The sequence below is a fragment of the Trichoderma breve genome, chromosome 1 (assembly GCF_028502605.1).
Source record: "Trichoderma breve strain T069 chromosome 1, whole genome shotgun sequence".
Classification (NCBI taxonomy): Eukaryota; Fungi; Ascomycota; class Sordariomycetes; order Hypocreales; family Hypocreaceae; genus Trichoderma; species Trichoderma breve.
Genome location: NC_079232.1, coordinates 4,471,972 through 4,485,131, shown reverse-complemented (window position 1 = coordinate 4,485,131; position 13,160 = coordinate 4,471,972). Strand labels below are relative to the sequence as shown.

Sequence of the window (13,160 nt, the reverse complement as noted above, 5' to 3'; positions counted from 1 at the left end):
AGCGCAACAGGACAGCAGAAATGTGAACACGTATATCTTGCCCCAAGGTGCCACAATAGTTGACTATTAACCTTTCCAAGAGATCAAAAAATTCGACAAGAATGAATAGAATATACACGCCCGTAAACGATAGAGGGGCTACCTGCAGTAGTGTCATGTCTGGTTAAATCAGATCCCGGAGCGCCAAAACTCAACGCCACACCATTTATACCCAAAAAGGAAACAACATATCAAAAGGAAATAGAACAGGATCCCGGTTTAGGCTCTCTTTTGTATGGTGACAGACCGCATATGCATATGCCAAGTTACACACATTACGCTCACGCGTGCATTGGGCCGTCGTTGTCGCTGATGACGCTACCCACCTCAGACCAGCTGGCCGGGGTGGCCATGCCCTCGCTCTCGCTCATCACGTCCATGTACCGTCCGTTGCTGTCATGCTCGGAAAAGTGAGCATCATTGGCAATATCCTCGCCTGACCCAACAAGAGAAATGGAGTCGGTGGGGGTAAGCTCTCCTTGAGAAATGACGTCCGGCTCAGACATTGGTGCTACGGGAGTCACGGGGAGGGGGGAGTAAAAGTCACGGCTCGATTCCTGGGCCCAGGCCTGGATGGTAGCATGAACGTCGCGGCGATCATCTTGACCAGCAGACATGAACTCGTTTTCGGCAAGCTCTCGCTCGAGGGTAGGTGGCGGTGACTGTGATGGAATGGGTAGCGGAGCGACATCAATCAACGGTGCTGGTGAGACAGGCTCCAGAGTAGCAGTTTGACGCTCTTCATGATCATCACGGGTGGTTGCGCTGTAAATGTCTGACATGACCTCGCCCTGCTCTGGGGCGAGCTGGCGGGCAATGTGGGCGTCTTGGATTTCGTCGGCTTCGATGTGATGCTCGTCTGCAAAGGGATTGGAGTAAGCGGGCGACATGAAGCCTCGGGCGCCTTCTCCGCGACGCCGCAGGCCGCCATAGTCTCTAGTGTCGGCACCAGAGTTGAAGACATATGCACCTTCTTGCTCGGCAGAGGTATCCGGCTGCAAAAAATCGTCAAAGGTAGATCCGCGAGGTAGTTTGGCTGGTCTGGGAGGCGGGTCGGAGGAGTTTCGCTGTTGGCTCTCCCGCTCCTGCTGCTGGAGCCGCACCGCATTCCAGTACAACAGCTCCTCTCTCTGCCGGCGGCGGGTTTCGTCATCGGCATCGACGCCAGGCTCTGCACCTGTACCACGGCGAGACTGGAGGAAACCCTCGGCGTCTTCGGGCCTGTTGAAGCGGGGCTCTCTGGCCGGAGGAGTGATGCCGTCACCCATGGAGTAAAAGGCCATGGCGATGCGTCGGCGGACGTCGTCGGCGTACTGGCGCAGCTCGGGGGACTCGTAGATGGCGATGAAGGTAGCCACTGCCACTGAGACGGCGACGACGGCGCCCGAGGCCAGGACCATATGATGTGCTATGGGCATGTTGGCGGCTCGGCGGGTTTAAGTAGGTATTCGGTGTATGTATGTATGTAAGAAGCAGGTCTGAGCTGGTCTGAGCTGGTCTGCGCAAGAGAGCGAGAGGGGCAGCAGACGGGCGGCTAAGGCACAGACAAGGCAACGAGCGCCTGAGCTGCTGACTTGGGAAATGCGGATCAGCAGGCGGCTGCAACTCTACAATTGCGTGCGAGGAGGAGAAGAGAGCGGAAGCGAGAGGGAAAAGGCAGCCGAATGAGCGACAAGTCCTTTTCTGCTGCTCTCAGTCTATATCGACCCGGTCTGTGAAGAGTTGAGAGAGGGAAGAATGGAGGGAAAGTCAAAGATGTCACCGCCACAGCTGGTAAAGGAGCAACAGGACAAGCCACATGAAGCAAGCCCAAGGCGACCTGATTGCGTGGTCCTGGGCGAAGCTTTGCCACTTCCTCAACGCTTTTTGCTGGCGTATTCGTAACGCCATGCGCGGCCTGGGTGGGCGCCTGGGTGCAGGTACTCGGTACTGCCAACCTGGGGCTGAAGCGTCACATGATCTGATCTCTGACCTGTCATGACAACGCATCACGTACCTCTACCTGAGACTTGATAGCTGATACCTGATGCTAAATGTGCTGTGCTGATATCCAGGTGCCCAATAATGTGCTGAGGAAGCACTACATGGCGGTAGCTCAGACTCAACGTTGGCATCCGTGATGTGTCAAGCGGAAACAGATGCCATCTGGCAGCAATATGCAAGGCCTATAATGCTAGTGCGGTGACAGCCTGCACTAACAGACGCAAGCTCATGTACGATGATGGAACCCCCACTAACAGAAGACGGTTTATTTGTGGGGGAATTTAGATAACGCTCCCGTCTGAAGAGCTTGAAGAGAAATCCATAGATATTTCATGTACGAGTACTCCGTACATGAATAAAGGCGCTGTCATGAGAGTAACCCTATTGCAGATACTGCCAGTGATAGGTGGGTGCATCAAGGTGATAAATTCCAAGAAATGGAAGCTGGGGATTTCCTGGCCAGGCACCATGTGCATCATCGTGATGCTGCCTTGTTGGTAGTAAAGAATCGCCAAATTCGTCGATTCTTCGGCGCTTTGTGTGACATGCTGACAGGGTTTGCCTAGCCGCTGGCTTTCCACTTTCTCAATGCAGCAGAATCATAGCTCTGTTAATCCCAGTAGGTGATGCCAATTGACAAGGGTCATCTCTGGGATGTTGAGCGCCGGATCGATGTGAAGCATGATGAGCAGAAGGTAGATGATTGAGTTGAACATATCCATATATCCCGTCCTGACTGTTTAGTCAGTAGTGAGCACGCGACACACGATATGTGAGTGCTCGCCTCATACGCTACCCCGTAACTAATTACGGCATGGAGTCTTAACCCGCATTCTTTTTACGTTGATTATCGACCAACATCCCAATCGAGACACCGAAGAATCGAAACGCCAAGAATTCACAATAGCATAGAACAGAGAGACAAAAAAAAAAAAGGTAAGAAAATGGTACCAACAGCGAGTATTACTCTGAATTTCAACGTTCTTCTCCCCGATAACGGCCCGATCCGATCCTAGCCCAAACACAGCAAAGCAACACCTTAACTTGGCCAGAGAAGCTTATCAAAATCAGGTCATACAAACAATCACATCGCACAACTTGGCACTCCGTCACGCGAGCTCCCCGGCATGCAAGTCACACATGGCAAATATTTCTCCCAAAGCTGCGAGAATGCTTTGCTGTTGGCTCGATGGCTCGATTGGATCCTTCTTTGCCAAGCTGACGGCTCCGGACTCGAGCGTCCTCATCTGGAAGCCATGCCCGTGTCCTAGAACATTCGAAGCTTGTGGTCCCTGTCCAATTGGCTCCGATGATGCCGTCAATCCTCCTGGACAAGCCTTTTTTTTCTTGCTCTAAAACTCTTGGCCAGGGCGTTGAAAGCTTGTCTTGCATGAGAAGCGGTGCAGAAGGATTAAATGTCCCTCATTCATTTACAGCACGAGGCAGAGGAAATAACGTAATAAATCAACGTAGTATGGTTCTAATCTGCAAAGACAGCTCGGGGTTCTAAAACGCCCCCAAGATCTAAGTAACAAATCCCAATCGCTAAAAGCACGCATCCACCTATAACACCGACTGCTCAAAGTGAGGCAGTATGAAACGGAGCTCCACGATTTCCCTCCTGCAGTTGTTCTGAATCCCTAGCGTGGAAACGAGAGCGACTTCAAGAGCGCGAGAGTGTTCCCCTAAACGCCATAGTATAGCTCTGGTAGATTTTTTTGGTCTCGTTTTATTTTTTTCTTCGTTTTACTTTGACTCGGCAGTAGAAGAAGAATCGGTGGTGGAAGTAGAGTCGGTGGAATCGGTGCGCTGGGCCTTCTTGCGCTCACTGTTGTTCTATGTTAGATGCTGCCGTGTGAAGTACGATGTGACGAGAATCTTGTGTTGCGCCAGAGTAATGGTAATGATGGGACATACTAGTGAGCGCGGTCCTGGAGAGTGCATTCCCAGCGAGCATTGCCCGTCTTGATCTGGAACTTGATGGCCTTGTTCTCGCCGAGGCCAGCAGGAGCAGGACCAGCAGCAGGGGCCGCAGGAGGAGCAGAAGAGGTTGAAGGCATTTTGGTGTTGTAGGCGTAGTAAAGTTTTGGTGGAAGTATATGCCACAGTGGAAGAGTCAAGAGAGAATTCGGCGGGTAAGAGAAACGGTTTGGAGGAAGAAGAGGAAGCCAAGTGTGGGCAACGGGGGGAGCAGGGCCGCATTTATAGATCTCCAGTTTATATAAGAACAAAATAAAAAAGGCGGGAACGGAGATCCAGCGATCAGCTCGGCCCGGTGCAATGGATACACGTAACTTTCATGCCCTATTGGGGGAGACCTGATATCGGCACCATTTACGGAGTATTAGTCCAGCCTATCACAGACAGACTTTGCCAATCTCGTGTATGAATCAAATGATTAAAAGTCATTCCCCCTTTTGGCTGTTTTACTTTTTTTTATTATATTTCTTCCTGTGGGCGTGGCCCCCAAACGGCTGACCTAGACTTTGCGCTTACGCTCTCCGGAAGGATTAATTAGAGATTCACAGCTGAAGGGGAAAAGGAGCCGCAGATTAACCTCCAAGGTTTATCTCAGATTCAAGGTTTGGGGGTCCAGCTGGATAAGGTAGGTGAGCTATTTAATCCCGCGCCTTATTTTTTTGCTACTACTGTTGGACGGACGTACTCGTATGTAATGCTTCTGATATGTGTGGAGTTTGTGGGTTCTCCGTAATATTAATTACAGAACGTCCATGCTTCTTTATTTTTCCCCAGTCCATGGACTCCAATGACAAAAAATACCGAATCAGGGATATCATTATTTACCCCCTATTCAGGACAAATCAAATAGATGTAATTCACAGAGGCTCTTCTGTCAGCATCTTCCTGACAAACAAGGTAGCATTACAAGACGTGGACATGTCGATAGCCAGACAATCAGGTGCTCGCCCTGTGTCAATCGTTTCACTACACACATCAACGCATGTACTAGACTAGCGCAACACAAAAGCACCAAATAGCAAGCAGGCGTTTCCTTCACCGAGCCCTGAAAAGATGGCCGCTCAATGCAAGAAGGTCGTTGTTCGGTCGGCAAAAGCGGTCAAAGGCGCGGCTCGGAATCCGGAAATTAGGACCGCAGACGCACATGCAAATGGAGATGCAGAAGCAGATGCTGGTTTTGTTTCAGTGGCCCACCGTGACATAATGGCATAAACGATGATCTAATAGTGCCTGTACAGAACCAATACGTGGTGTTGTTTATATATATGTTAGGCATGATTCAGAAATTGGAATAGTATTTTCATGCGCTGCGGCAAAGGCGGTGATGAGAATGAATCCCATCGTCAAAGCAAAAACTCTCCACAGCCACGCTACTGCACACACTTTGACGTCGTTGGACACTCAACGTTGCAGCCAAGTCTTCTAGAAGCCGGCACTCCGCCGCCAAGACTTCTTCACAGGTGACTGAACAGCATGTTGTGTGTCAAACTTTTTGCCACATACACACAACAAATCCATCAGTCTTGGCGGTTACATTTTGCGATATGAAAAACGGTATCAAACATGGAGAAACTCGTTTCTAGCCCCTAAAGTAACAATCGGGTTTAACGACAAATGTCGCACGGGGAAGAAGAAGCAAAACTCAGCTGGGCTCACAAGCACAAGGTTGGTGGCGCTGTGTCTCGTTGTAGGCTTCCAAGACATATCGTTGTGATGCATGGGATTTGATTGGATGTAAATGTTTCTTTGGAGGCGCGACGATCAGTTTACCAAAGCGAAAAGCGAAAGGCATCTAACATGCAGGTATACACACATTCACACACACACACATGCGGCCCCCCACACCGCTGATATGACATTATTCGTGTCTCAGTGGCTAGCTAGCTGTTGGCTGGGTAGAAAGTCATTTGTCTCTGGATAACTCGGCTTCAAGCTTGGAGTTTGGCAATGATTACCTAGATGGTGGCGCCGCCTTTCGGCAGATGCCCGACAAAGTGGTTCGAGGTTTTTGGGCTGAAAGATGGAAACAAGATGGAAACAAGATTTCGGCTCATCGGTTTTATGCTTACTATTTTTCATCAGAGAAAGCACAGCGAACCGAGTTAAAAGGCGTGTTATCTCCGTGCCACATGCTATCACGGGTAAAAGAGGCGCCCAAGAAAGTCAATACTCTGGGGAAGGGTCCCTTTTTTTCTTCCAGGTGGCTTCGATAATTAGGATCCATGCATCCATGCAACACAAGCGAGAAGAGCATTTTTCTGATAAAACGACGTTACACAATAGTTCTCAATAGTTCCATCAGGATTCGGGGTTATTCGGTGGCCGTCTGAGCCCGTTTTTGGCGCCGCCATCTAACAGCAAAGTCCATCCATCCCACATCGCCGTCTTATTGCTGTCTTCCCCCACATTGGGGCCCCACGATAAAGCTGAGACGTGATGGAATGACGTGCCGATTGGCCTTGAGGAACAAGTATCAACCAACCACCGAGCACTGATAGTCCGGATTGTCTCAGTCTCACCGCTGCTAATAATGTGAATCAGCAATATTGGCCTCTTCAGCCAAGATCCCCACGGGTTTCCTCAAGCGGGGTGGCGGATGGTCATTGCTGGTGTGGTGCTTCAGCTAAGAGAAACTAGCTGTCACAAAAAGCGTGGTTTTCCGCGATATATTTGTCTTCGATGCTGTTTAGCCTAGAAGGCAGAAAGCTAGCCACTAATGATTCGTTTTTGCAAAACCCTCTGTAAGATAGGATATTGACTCGGCGTTATCCTAATATGGTGGTCAATCCACTTGAACATTTGAAGGCAGATTTGGCTGCTTTATCCCTATCCCCAGTGTCGATACCGTGCCATCCCTTGTATATCCCACATCGACACTGTTCAGAAGAACAGCGAGAAAAATTGATATCAGAGTATCAAATCAGATGATGCGTCGAGCAATGATGCTGTTGTAGTAGAGAATATGAAGTGCAATACCACCTCTACAAACTACCTTAACACTCCTAGTACTTGGCGATAGTCTACTTGGAGCACTGGCTGGCCATTTCAGGCACTGCGGACTCCGACTAGGCTGTTGCATCACTCAAAGAGACAGTTATGCAGGCAACCGATTTCCGATGGCACGGCATTCTGCCAAGCATCATGGCTCCGATCCAGAGCTGTTGCAAGGATTCGAAGCCACTGTCAGCATATAGGAGCTCAAGAAGCTCAGCTAAGGCGGTCTAAATCGAGACCATTCCGCCTGCGACATTTCTCAACCCATTCCTTGCTCAGCCAAGCGACGCCTCGTGGGGTCTGAAAATAAGACCTTGACGATATTGGTGTTGGCATTTTTGTGACAGGAACAGCGGTTTTAGTTGAGGTAACCTTCGCATAATCGAATGATAAATCGCCGGATGACGAATTCCGGGAGTCCTTTGGCAGCTAAAACCAATATGCCTTATGCTGGCCTTTGACTCGTGTTGCATCTGGATGCGAGGCAGATTTCCAAGCTTGGCGCTTCTAAGCGGACAGCTTCGTGCACGAGCCCAGTTTCGTAGTTTCATTCACGGTAGAGTTTGTTACCTTACCGGCTGTCCATCATTCGCATAACTTCACCCTCTTCATCTCGAGGTGTATTATCCCCGTTGCCGACTTGTAACCCTCTCCTATGCAATTCGTCCTCCACCATGCTTCTCCTTAGCATGCTGTTGCCAAAGCTCGGGAAATCTTCCTTGAGTTTTTGCATCCATCCTTCAACGCTACGCATGGCAACCACTAGAAATCCCAATTCTTCACGGTCAACGTCAAAGACCTCCCACCACTCATGCTCCGGCATCTTGGCGCCTAGATCACGCGCCGCATTGTATATCGCTGCTGTGGCCAGGGCATTAGGCTGGTGCGTTATGTAAAGCATCTGGGGTGACAATAGAGCTGTGTTGAGATATTGAATCGTTCGTAAAGAGACTGTTGTTCGTGGCTGTGATAAAAAGTCCAGAGTCTGGAGATAGGTAATGGCTAGCGGATGTGGAAGAGAGACTTGGGTATCAAATGAAAGCGACTGAAGGATGCGAGCCTCCAGGCCCAGCATCCGCTGCTGGAAGGCATAGTAGTCCGCTTCGGTCTGATAGTATGCCCTTGGGTCGTCCTTGGGCAGCTCGCCACTGGGGAAAAGGGCCGAGTTGGCAGATGATAGATAGGCATAGACGTTCGAGACGTCTCGTGGCGAGCGAGGGAGTGGCCCCAGCTTCGAGACGAGATATATCGTAGCAGCAGATACGTCCTGTGACAAATATCAAATGTTAGTCATCTCCATTCGCCCTTGGCGGCTATCCATCTATCAAGGAACCTACGCTGAATTCATGAGCCATTGGCGACTCTGCCAGCCAGAACCGCGCCAGCAAGACATTAGCCTGCGCCGTTACCGATTGAGGCAGTTGCAACAACCGGCCCGCCGCCTGCGTCAGGCATTGCGTCGCAAAATAAACAGCCTCGTCGACATCTCGCGGCAAGATTGCGGAAGAAGCGCGGCGATACAGCTGCGATGGCGTCGCCAGCGGGTTTGCGAGGAGGCTCATGATTGCGGATGCGAATGCGATTCCGATTGCTAGAAGCCGTAGCCGAGTCCGGAAATCTTGCCGAGGGCGGATTGGCTTTTTCACCAAGAAGTGGGATGCCGGCTGACCCTGGCGGAGAGATTACGCGAAAATGTGCGAAGCGGTTTGGGGATTTCAAATATTTGAGAGGCAAGAAACTTTTTGGATGCGATGCGCGATTGAGCTCCAGCGACCCACCAGAGCTTGCCGCCGCTGTACACGCGTATACATGTGACAGGTGCATGCTCAATGCTTGGCGTGATGTACTTGTCGAGTACCAATATTGCATCCATGGATTTACACCGAGTACCAGTAATAAGGAGGCAATAGCACTAAATTATGATCAATGGATATGCCCATCTACTGCCTCTACTCTTGGTATTCCGCGGACCTGGGAATCCAGCATGTTTGTAGTTGAAGTAGCCTAAAAGCGAAAATGGTCTGCATTGGCGTTGATATCAAGTCGACATTACTAAGGCATCTCTAACAACATAAGCTGCGCTAGAAGCTTTCTCTTCGACTTGTATATGATTGTGCAGACGCTCCCATTGGTAAGCTTACAAGCTTATATTAGTATAAGAGCCTTTCTGAATCGTGCACCTAGACTTCAATAACGGGATATGCTTGTTACTGTGGATGGCTGCATCATTGGGTAATCCATTCGAGAAGGTTATCTTACCTAAAAAGGTGACTCGAAATAGTTTGTCTTCGCCACCCGATTGCCGCTCTCCTTACCTCGGGTTTTAATACGGAGTACACCACTCCAATTCCCGGAGGCATGCGGATGAGTAATCGAGCCGGATTTCATCTCTTTGTAAACGCCGGCTGCAAGAATTTCTGCTTCTGGCAAAAAGCTTACAGGGCGTCAGATGGACTTTTCGTATCCAGAGAGCATGTGTCACGCCAGTCTGACCAATGGCATTCCTAAAATATTACTTGGCTGCAAGTTGTGATGCCATTCAAGAGCCTGCAAAAGTCTCGCCTATCTCTCTTTTGTTGGCATTTGATATGTCTTTCGAAGCGACTTGGTGGCTTTAAACACTGGTGTGTTATGCCCATGGCCCGTGTGGCTCAATGGCGACGGGGATTATTTGATACCCGCTCGCCGAGCTGATCTAGCAATTGAGCGCCATGAATGACACAAAGTCCGCAAAACTATCAAGAGGGCGCTCTTCAGCTAGTTAGGGCTGAATGCCACAGCGAAATGCTCATTGGCCCATCGGGCTCGATTTCAACAACTTTTGAAGCTCGGGTCCGAACGTCCAGCCCTCTTGACGGTGCCTAAGCACTAGCCGTTTAGCCCCAAAGCTTCCTAACCTCGCCGTCTAAGTTGACCACTGATATCCTGGGTAGACCAAGGGAAATGGCGGGCGGCTGTTCAGCCTTACAAGGCCAGAAGAAAGGTGACAGCGTGGCTCGCCGATTATCACGTTGTTTTGTTGGAGGAGGGGGGAAGAGGAGGGCGACTAAATTTCGTGCTTGGTCGTCTGAAGCTGCTTGGAGCTGTCACTGGCATACCTCGTCAAAAAGGCAAAGAGCTGCGGTCTTTTCTGGATTGAGTTGCGCGTGAATGCACCTCGCCATGCAGGGAGGCGCAAAGCATTGGCGAAGGATTCAATGTGATATGATGCTGACTGAAACACTGTCTGGGCATAGGGCAGGATGCAGATGCAACGAAACCTGAACAGTCCATGCTAAAGTAATCCCGTCTATCCGCCGAACCGGTGCCTTCGGATGAAAAATTCCGCGTAATACTTGCCAACCGCTTGCCAATAGTGGTATCCAATCCGTTTTTCCCTAATTGGAATTTGGATGAAACGAGGCAATCTATTGAATGTCCCATCCTTTGAACCTGGTTGGCCCCCACAATCGCCATCTGCAGAGAGGACCAAAACAAGAAAAGAAAACGAGCCAGTGCTGTGAGCTAGTCTTGGGAACTAGTTGCAAGTTTCATTTTCCACCTCGTGGCTACTCGAGTCATGAACTGAGCTGGCTCTGGGGATTCTAAGTCGTTAGTGGTGCCCAAATCCTCTGGAAAGGGTCTGCCGGCTAGATCTGGGACCCAGCTATTAATCGGGGTACCGGCCTCACGGACCCGGGGCGCCATGATATGATCGACGGGGCAGACGAACCAACACGTCCAAGGCATTGTCAGCCGGGTTATGTTTGCACCTTGTCGTCTTGCATCTCGTGTTGTGTTGTGTTACGGTGGTGTACTGAGGTGTGCGGCGTTGAGCCATTTTTCTTTCCTTTTTCTGCGCTCTCCTTCATTGTCTCGGCTTTTTAGTGCTCGATTGTTCAGACACCCATGCCGGGCACGTGTACCTGTGCGTGCCTCAGATGCTGTCTTTCAGGGCACATGCAATCCATGCCAAAGTCCTCAATGCCACTTTTGCTTCCTGCCAGGGTACTGGCAATTGTATGTACCACTAAAGCCACTTTGGCTTAGGAGTTGAGGGCTTGTCGCAGATAATGGCCATGACAAAGAATCCCGAATGGAAATCGCCTAAAATGCTATTGGCTATCAACTCCAAAAGAGCTTGCGGGCACCCGGGATTCCGTAGCGGTGCTCGGATTTACTGTAGGTACGGTATACAGTGCTCCCAGCATGTAATACTTGCCCTGTTGCAGATCGAGGTTGGTGATGAGATTTTTTTCTCACGCTTCTCGGTTTACCCTGGGCCAAATGGATCAACCCACTTTCTGGTTCGTGAGGCGTCCCGGAAAATCGGTTGGGAGTGCTACCTCGAACCTGCTGCTGGGAGACATGGGTCGGCTTATTTGCAGGTACTTTTTTGACGTCGGGTGTGGGCGGCAATACCTCGCACTTCGGTACTCGACACCACCTCACAGGTACCACGCCCAAAGTAGACCCAATGTACTCCTTACGGGGTCCGTAAGCACAGCCGCCACAGGTTAGGCAGGCTGGGAAAAGGCCTTTTGCAGCGACGAAGTACGATGCGGTACTTTGCAAGAACCATGGCACACTTCCTGCCGTGCGCTCAACTCAACCTGAAGCCTCCATGTGGCAGCCCTTCCATGTTCCTCTCCCTCGGAATTATATTGACTTTTGGCCAAAACACCACATGCAGCAATTCCCAGCCGCTCTCGCTCTCGCTGTCTTTCGGCGTCCAACTGCCGCGGCCGGCAAGCTACGCGCCCCCCTATGTCGGCATTTTCAATCAATGACATGGCCTTGCGACAGACGGCTGCAAACGGGCGGTTGAAGGTTGTGGCCAAGAGGCAGGTTAGTACGAGTTCTGCTAGCTACTGCGACGCTGCGACGCCTGCAGGGGGGGAACCACGGCAGAGCAAGCCGTGGGCGCTGGGACTACTGTAATCTACTGGGGCTAATCTGTTAGGTTGCATATGTGCCTGTCTGTGTGCGACGAGGTCGATGCCAGGCTAATGTTGCCAATCCACCTGGGCCTCAGCCCAGCGAGAGCCGATGGGGATGGGCTTGGATGAGCATGGCATCCAAGGGCCAGCCACTAGACTAATGGCTAATGGCCCAGCTTAGGCACGCCCCTCTCGAGCCCGTTCGATGGCCTAGTCCAGCCAGAGTCTCCCAAGGCGCAACTACTCAAATCATCTAATTCGCTCCGTGCCTCCTTTCGGCGTGGAGTGGCGACGTGCCTCCGTGACCAGCCGAAGAACCAGCTCGATAGAAAACAAGAGTTGCACCCTTGTCCGATGTGCTACGAACCCCAAGACTTGGACTGCTGCTGGGAAGAAAAAGTCCTTTCCCTGCAGCGCCTTTTCCCTGGCTCATTTCCATCGCCCTCCTCCCAGTTTCTCTTTCTGCTTAGTGTGGTCAGGCTCCGCATTCCGGCCCGCGGGTCAAAGACTCCCTGGACAGCTTGGACTTGAGCGCGAGAGAGCGAGCCAGCGGGCGACAGGAGTGGGCTTTGAAGCATTGCAAGGCCGTTGACAGCCCACTTGACTGTACAAGTATCTGCTGTCAGCATTTAATATTTGTTTGTGCTGGCTGTTTTCCTGCTCCCCGCCATTTTGGTCGTGTCAAACACGTACTGGCCCCCGTTTGGTTGCTGAACAGGGTCGCACACGAGAAGGGGAAAAAATAATCCAGAGAGAGAGTCTGCAACGATCTTCGCTGGCTGGGGGCTTTGAGCCTCTTTCGTCCGCCAAAAGAGCCTCCCGTCTGGCTTCCACTCTAACCGGCCGTGTGTTGGTCTTCGTCCTCTTGCGTTGGGTCGACCTGCTCGTACTTGGGCGCATCTCTTCTGCACTGCGTTAGTGCTCGCATCGATATTGGCGGCTTTCAAATTGTTTGTTTCATTTTTCATTTCCATCACTTTATTGGAGAGGCGTGGGATCTTCAACTCCAAGCCGTAACGCACCTCGTATTTCCAGCCAATGCATCGATCATGGCGCCCCCAAAACCCTCTCCCACGGCTTCCAACGTCGTTACTCCCATGACACCACCGCAGGAGTCGGAAACACCCCCGGTCAAGGAAAAGCGAAGACGGGCCGGCAAGCCCAAGGTTCGGACGGGCTGTGTGACTTGGTATGTTGTGTAACCCGACCTTGTGTGAGGGCGAGGCCCCTTACATACGTCTCCTC

General features: G+C 51.0%; 3 protein-coding genes across 3 annotated transcripts; all 3 read right to left on the bottom strand.

Annotated features, from left to right (window-relative positions):
* Positions 1-320: 320 nt before the first annotated feature.
* Positions 321-1,457, bottom strand: T069G_01349 (uncharacterized protein; the record flags this gene model as incomplete). Its single annotated transcript, XM_056168559.1, has 1 exon — positions 321-1,457. One exon carries the CDS (start codon positions 1,455-1,457, stop codon positions 321-323), a length of 1,137 nt encoding a protein of 378 aa, XP_056033875.1.
* A 2,311-nt stretch (positions 1,458-3,768) lies between these two features.
* T069G_01348 (uncharacterized protein) lies at positions 3,769-4,082 on the bottom strand (the record flags this gene model as incomplete). Its single annotated transcript, XM_056168558.1, has 2 exons — positions 3,769-3,850; positions 3,940-4,082. 2 exons carry the CDS (start codon positions 4,080-4,082, stop codon positions 3,769-3,771), a joined length of 225 nt encoding a protein of 74 aa, XP_056033874.1.
* Positions 4,083-7,567: 3,485 nt separating this feature from the next.
* Positions 7,568-8,558, bottom strand: T069G_01347 (uncharacterized protein; the record flags this gene model as incomplete). The annotated part of the gene is made up of 2 exons (XM_056168557.1): positions 7,568-8,263; positions 8,334-8,558. 2 exons carry the CDS (start codon positions 8,556-8,558, stop codon positions 7,568-7,570), a joined length of 921 nt encoding a protein of 306 aa, XP_056033873.1.
* Positions 8,559-13,160: the final 4,602 nt, after the last annotated feature.